General features: G+C 40.0%; 1 protein-coding gene across 1 annotated transcript in view; it reads right to left on the bottom strand.

The window, feature by feature from the left end:
- The window catches only part of LOC103808330 (thyroglobulin-like), a gene marked incomplete at both ends in the record, with an annotated part of 111,822 nt that overhangs the window by 76,980 nt on the left and 28,842 nt on the right, over positions 1-6,000 (bottom strand). The window contains 3 exons of the mRNA XM_009081108.1: positions 1,841-2,063; positions 3,038-3,202; positions 4,260-4,394. Of these exons, the coding sequence (XP_009079356.1) occupies positions 1,841-2,063; positions 3,038-3,202; positions 4,260-4,394 (523 nt within the window). The remainder of the gene's footprint in view (positions 1-1,840; positions 2,064-3,037; positions 3,203-4,259; positions 4,395-6,000) is intronic.

The raw sequence follows: 6,000 nt of genomic DNA, 5'->3' as shown, positions 1-6,000 counted from the left end.
TCATCACCTGTGATCATGGCTATTTTTTCTTTTTTTATCAACTCATCAAGATTCCCAGCATCTCCAGTTCCCAGGACCTCCTCATGCTGGGATCGACTCCAGGGAAAGGCTGCCACCTGCTGAGCCAAGTCCACAGGTTTTCCAGCAGCTGGAGATGCCAATATTTTGATGGGGCTTTTGGTTGTTTTGATTTGGGTTTAGGTTAAGTCTTTTAAGTCTTTTATCAGGTCCAGGCCATCAATAATGGCACTGTGCTAATGTGAATTTCTTAAATACAAGTATTGAGCAGCATCAATAATAGAATCCTTAAAAAATCAACACTTTCTAAACATACAGAGAATGAGGCCTCTCCAATTCTTTGAGTGCAAGCTCAAACAACAATTTTTTTAACTTTAAATGAATAATGGGAGATAATGGCAAAGTTCTTCATTGGCCTGTAGAAGCACTGAGCAGATTAACTAAGGTCCCTAAATTGCTTTGAAAATCTCATCCAGGCTACTCAGTGCAACACTAGGCCTTCAAAGAGAGACCACAGAGGCAGATGGGTCTTACCAAAGCCCTACAGACACCACATTGTGGCTTCAGACACAAAGAGCTGATGGTGTGTGTGCTAACCTAGCATCACGGTGCACCTGAAGAAGCACAAAGCCACGTCCCACCAGATCCATCTAATGCACATGAGCTTGTGGTTACTGTGGTTATGCTGTTAATACCTCCACAGTGAAGATGCAACCCGAAGCACAAGATCACCAAAGGCCAGATGCTCTATCAACTCCCAAGACAATGAACATTTCATCTCTTTTCACTCAATTCATCACAGACTTTGCTAGAAACCAACAAACAAATCCTGAATCACGGAGGGACCAAATAGCTCCCACACAGCTGATAGGTCTCTAAATCTGTGGCCTCAGGATACATTTCCATCAAAGCAGGTCGTGATTGCTGTCAGGTCTTCAGGGTGTCACCCTCTCAGATCCCTTGCAAAATCTCTCCTTTCTTTAACCATGAAGTTCCTGCTCAGATCAGTTTTTTCAAGTAGTTCATTACTAACCACATGACCACTCTTGGTGCCAGGAACTGAACAGGCCAGACATGGCTGGAAGGACAATACAGGACCTCAACAAACCTCAGCTGCCTTGGAAGCTCTGGGGTCACTAAACCTGATTTATTCAACTTCCTCTACAGAAAGTTCATGTAGTCCTTCAATCAACTCTCTCCTTCTGACTGTTCTGCATCTTCACTCTCCTGTTTCTTGTTTCTATCGTTATTTTTTGCCTTGAAGCTCTTCATGTCTGCCATGAAACAGTTAGCTTTGTATTGATAGGAATGTGTTAAGGTACCAGGTCCCCTGTATCAGATTCATGCATACATGTGCAGCATGGCTTAATCATTCAGGTTTCATGTGCTCTGTAGTTTGATGTGGGGCAGGGATGTACTGTGAGAAAGGCCCTATAAAAACCATTCTACTTTCATAGCTTAGCTTGTTTCTTGTTGCTGCATTTCTATTTGCTGTGGACTTTTTGTTTTTTAAAAGAAATCCACTGTCCTGACATATTCCATAGCACTGATATTCCAAACCCTCTTTTCTTTAGGAAATACACATTCACAATTTCTCACTTTGTTTCCTCAACGCGACAAAATTTAAAACTCATATTGTCAGACTAAATGAAACACAAATATAAAGGTGGTGTCCACAGTGTCCTCCAACCTAAAGTCACCACACAGAGATGCCTGGACAGCTCTGGAGAGGAAGGGCAGCCAACAGGAAACATTAAATCCAGCTGCTTTCATACACCTGGATGGACAAGCAGTTCTGCAGACGACCAAAGGGGTTTCTTACCGAGCCACAGTGGCATTCCAGGTTTCCACCCAAGCAAAAGGCTCTGGAGGGCTGAAACGCCTCTCTGCGAGGGGAGGGGCAGCAAATGGGATCCCCAGGAACTGGCTGATATTCCTCCATTCCGAGCCGATGTGGATCACCTGGGATTTGCCCATCAGATCTCCATGGGATGGGATGAACACAGATGGGGTTAAAGCTGATCCAGAAATGGGCAGGATTAGATCTGTTGGAAAGGGAACAAAGGAAAAATAAGTTGCTTTTTCAAGTTAGTACCTTTTCAGAAATGAAAATTCATCCCATTTCCCTTGGTTTTAAACTGTTAATTGTCTAATTCACTTCTTTAAATGAAACATAGATAAATTTGTGTTCCTCTTTCGCTGTGAAGTAGTTCACTAACATAGAGCTAAGTGATACTTCATACTATTTCTCTTCTAAACCAATATATTTTATAGGCAGGAACCAAATTCTAAGACATGTGACTAAACCCAAAACACAGACAAGCCTAGCTTCTGTGTCTCACTCTGTGATTTTGCTTCACTTGACAGTGATCAAAACTTATAAAACAGCAAACCTTACAGTTAAAAATAAAGGCATAGCCAAACAATAGAATTTCTATCTGTACAATTTCTCTTTCTCTCTTAAACTATTTTCAGTTCTTTAAAGCAATAGTTCATCTTGGTTTAGCAGGGGCTTTTTTCATTTGTTTCATTGGGGTTTTTTGTTTTCTCCAGAGATATTCCTTAAGACTTTCAGCTGACAGTGGGTTCGCGACACTCCTTGTGTTATTCTCTTCTACAGATGCAAAGGAAAGAGCTGGACATTCATTACTGGTTTCTGATTGTTTTTACCATTCTGCACTTTCCAGAAACTCTTTCATAGACTAGACTTCATTTATTATACCTTCTCCAACCCTAGATGGTAACATTGATTTCACACATTTTCACAAAAAGTATTTTAGACTAGACTTCATTTATTATACCTTCTTCAACACCAGATGGTAACATTGATTTCATGCATTTTTACAAAGAGTATTTGGGGACATTTTCCCATCCTCTTGGCTGTAATTCCACTGATACAGTAATGGACATCCATACTGCTTCATGTCTATTGAGGATTTCCTCACTTCTCCATTCACAAGAATTGTGCACAGGTCACCAGAGTTGAGTTCCTTCCTCCACAACTTTAACCTGCTCTTACCTTGTCTCCTATAGATATAGGTAGCAGGTTCTTTGAGTAAAACCTGGCAGCTGTGCCCTTGCAGTCCATGGGTGCATATCTGTGTGTCAGGGTAGAGTATGCATCTTATTGCTGAAGGCTGGATTTCCAGTGTAACCACTGTACATGATTCATTCTTTGAACAAGCTGAGAAGCAAAACATGAAGAAAAAGAGCAGGTAAATTTGTATTCTCAGAGTATTTTGTATGACACTGTTACACAGTGCTTAAAAGAAAGAGTTTACAACAGGTCAAGCAACAATGACATGACGTAGCTCTAAAGCAGAATAATGGGACATAAGTGTCCTCTTATTCCCAGAGCATTCTCCAAAATAGCCAAAGGACAGAAGGTTATATTGGCTTTAAAATGGAGTAATACAGTGAAAGAATTATTATCACAAGTTTTAGAAGGATAAAAAAATCACCTAATAAAGTGCTGATGACCTCATCTGACTTCAATTAATCCCTAGGGAGCCCCAGGGAAAGTTTTCAGGCACAGTCTGTACTCAGAGTTGGGAATCCAACACTTTGCCTTTATGACTTCTTCAAACAGTTACAGGAAAAGGAAAAAACCCAAACCAGTTATTTACACTACTCACCCTCACAAGGACCATCCCATGGACCTCCTTCTGCAGCAGGTGGGAACTTTTCCTTATTTCCACCACTCTGCAGCACTGAGGATTCCCAGTCATGTGAACTTAAAGGACTCCCTGCTGTCTAGCCAGGCTGTTGATTTAAGCAGTTCCTTTTGCTGTTACTACAGCTCAACCCCTGCTTCATGACAGGTCTCAGTTAACCTGCCCTCACACACCACTGCTATAGGTTACTCTAGGTAATGGCAAGTTGGTTGCTCATATGTCTCACTCACTGAGCTTCCCTTGACTGTTCTTTAGAAAAATATTACTTCATTGCTTTAATTATTTGCTACAATACCCTCCAAGTTGTACAATGCCTGGAGAAATACAGATGAGATCTCTGTGCCCAAAATGTGTCAAAATTACACAGTCCCTGTATGGCATCTTGTGTCTATTGTCTTTCATTAGCTAAACTGTTTCAGGTCTTTTCTATCAGATTCAGAAACACTGGGGTAGCTTTAAAAGTAAGTGAAATAAGTGTATCAGAATTATACACAGAATTCAATATTCTTGATTTTTCAGGCTCAAAAGTCAGTATTTCCTGTAAAGCTATGAATGACCATTTCTTACCAGAAAGACAAAAGTCTCTGGCAGTGGAGAAGTCATTGGATATATCTCTACTAACTTGCACAACTTCAAAGTTTGAGATGGATGAATCCATGAGAACAGAGGACACATTTAGGGGTTGCCATGCATCCAAATACTCTGTAAAAAAGGATCATAAAATAATATAACAAGAGGAATCAGTTAAAAACTCAGAGGAAAATAATAAAGAAGCAAAAGCATTGGAGAATTCCCCAAAGACTTTCACTTTCCTTTTCATCAACTAGGAATAAATGAAATACAATATTCAAGGGTGTCTGATTGACCAGAGTGTACATTCCCAATTTCAGAGGTCATTTACAACTTGGTTTACATAGGTATTCAGTTAAGTAAAAGATAAATCTGAAGTAGTTGCATCCAGATGTGCATGTAAATCCAACTGATTTAAATAAAAGCTTTCTGAACAGGCTTAATTACATTAAAGGATATGGGTCATAATGCTTGCACACAAGTTCCTGAGTAGGTTGACCCACTAACTCCTTGGAAAGCAAGTGGAGGTTAGTTTGTTCATCTTAATTTGATTTGGTGGACAGAATTACATTAAATTCTATGAACTGTTTTACTGTCATGTAACTGCTACATAATTAAGATTTAAATCTATTTCATATGTATATATACACAAATACATATGTGTAATCCTGTGTATTACACATATACAAACATGTATATTCACATATATACATGTACACAGGCATGCACATGCATGAACAGATATATACACATATGTACTGACTGTAAGAATTCATCAAGAATTCTTCTTCTGTCTCACAGTGGATTTCAAGAAAATGCCACAAACATTCTCTTCTCATACACAAACAGATAAAAATATCTGCAGACTCTCAATTTTGCACACAGAAGACAAACAAGAAGGCTTGGGAAAGAATGGGCCTTTAATTATTTTAGTTCCTTTCAACAGTTCAATATGTTTAAAAGCAAAAGGTTCCACTGTGGTCACTGAGTCCTAAACAGCAGGTTGGCATTGCACTCTCCGTGTAATTGTAGAGTAGATACAGAGCTGAGTCAGCTGTTCCTTTGCTATTCCTGGTGAGCAGGTCTAGCCCTGTTGCTTGAGTCCATTTACCACACAGATGCAAAAGTTGTGACCATTCATTTCATCAAAGATGTCTTTTAGACTACTGAGAAATGGGTGACTTGAAAAGATAGCCAAAGATTCCTTCCTCCATCATTCACACAGACAGCTTTACCATACCTCTCAAGATCAAACCTGAAGCTGAGGTCTGGGGTCCATACAATCAGCATGGATATCCTGTCCCATTGATGAGAACCCAAGACCCAAAACACACCACAAACTAAATTAGAGTTCATAATCTTTTTATTCCAAATAATTCATGGCAACACAGGGTAACTGCCACAATCCAGGGCTCTACACTGATGCTAAAAGTCTTTGTTTCTGCAAGGTAAATCCTTCCCTAGGAAGTATAAACCTCAAGCATGAGTTATCTCCTGGAGGACAAGCTTAAAAAAAACTGATGTGCTACCACCATTGCCAAGGCTGTTGCCTCAGTTTTGGTTCCTTCCTCTCACCCTTGCTGAAGAAAACATCTGATGGGGGCATGAACTGACCTCTGTACTCCACATAACCTCCCAAACTGCCCAGCCACAGTTCATGCTTGTGAACTAGAGGCAAGAAAGCAGGACTGTGTCCCATGGGTCCTTTACAACCACTTCAAAATCATTTCATTCTGTT

The sequence above is a fragment of the Acanthisitta chloris genome, unplaced genomic scaffold (genome assembly GCF_000695815.1).
Source record: "Acanthisitta chloris isolate BGI_N310 unplaced genomic scaffold, ASM69581v1 scaffold2628, whole genome shotgun sequence".
Lineage (NCBI taxonomy): Eukaryota > Metazoa > Chordata > Aves > Passeriformes > Acanthisittidae > Acanthisitta > Acanthisitta chloris.
Note: the sequence above shows the minus strand (reverse complement) of the source record. Positions and strands in the feature narration are given on the sequence as shown.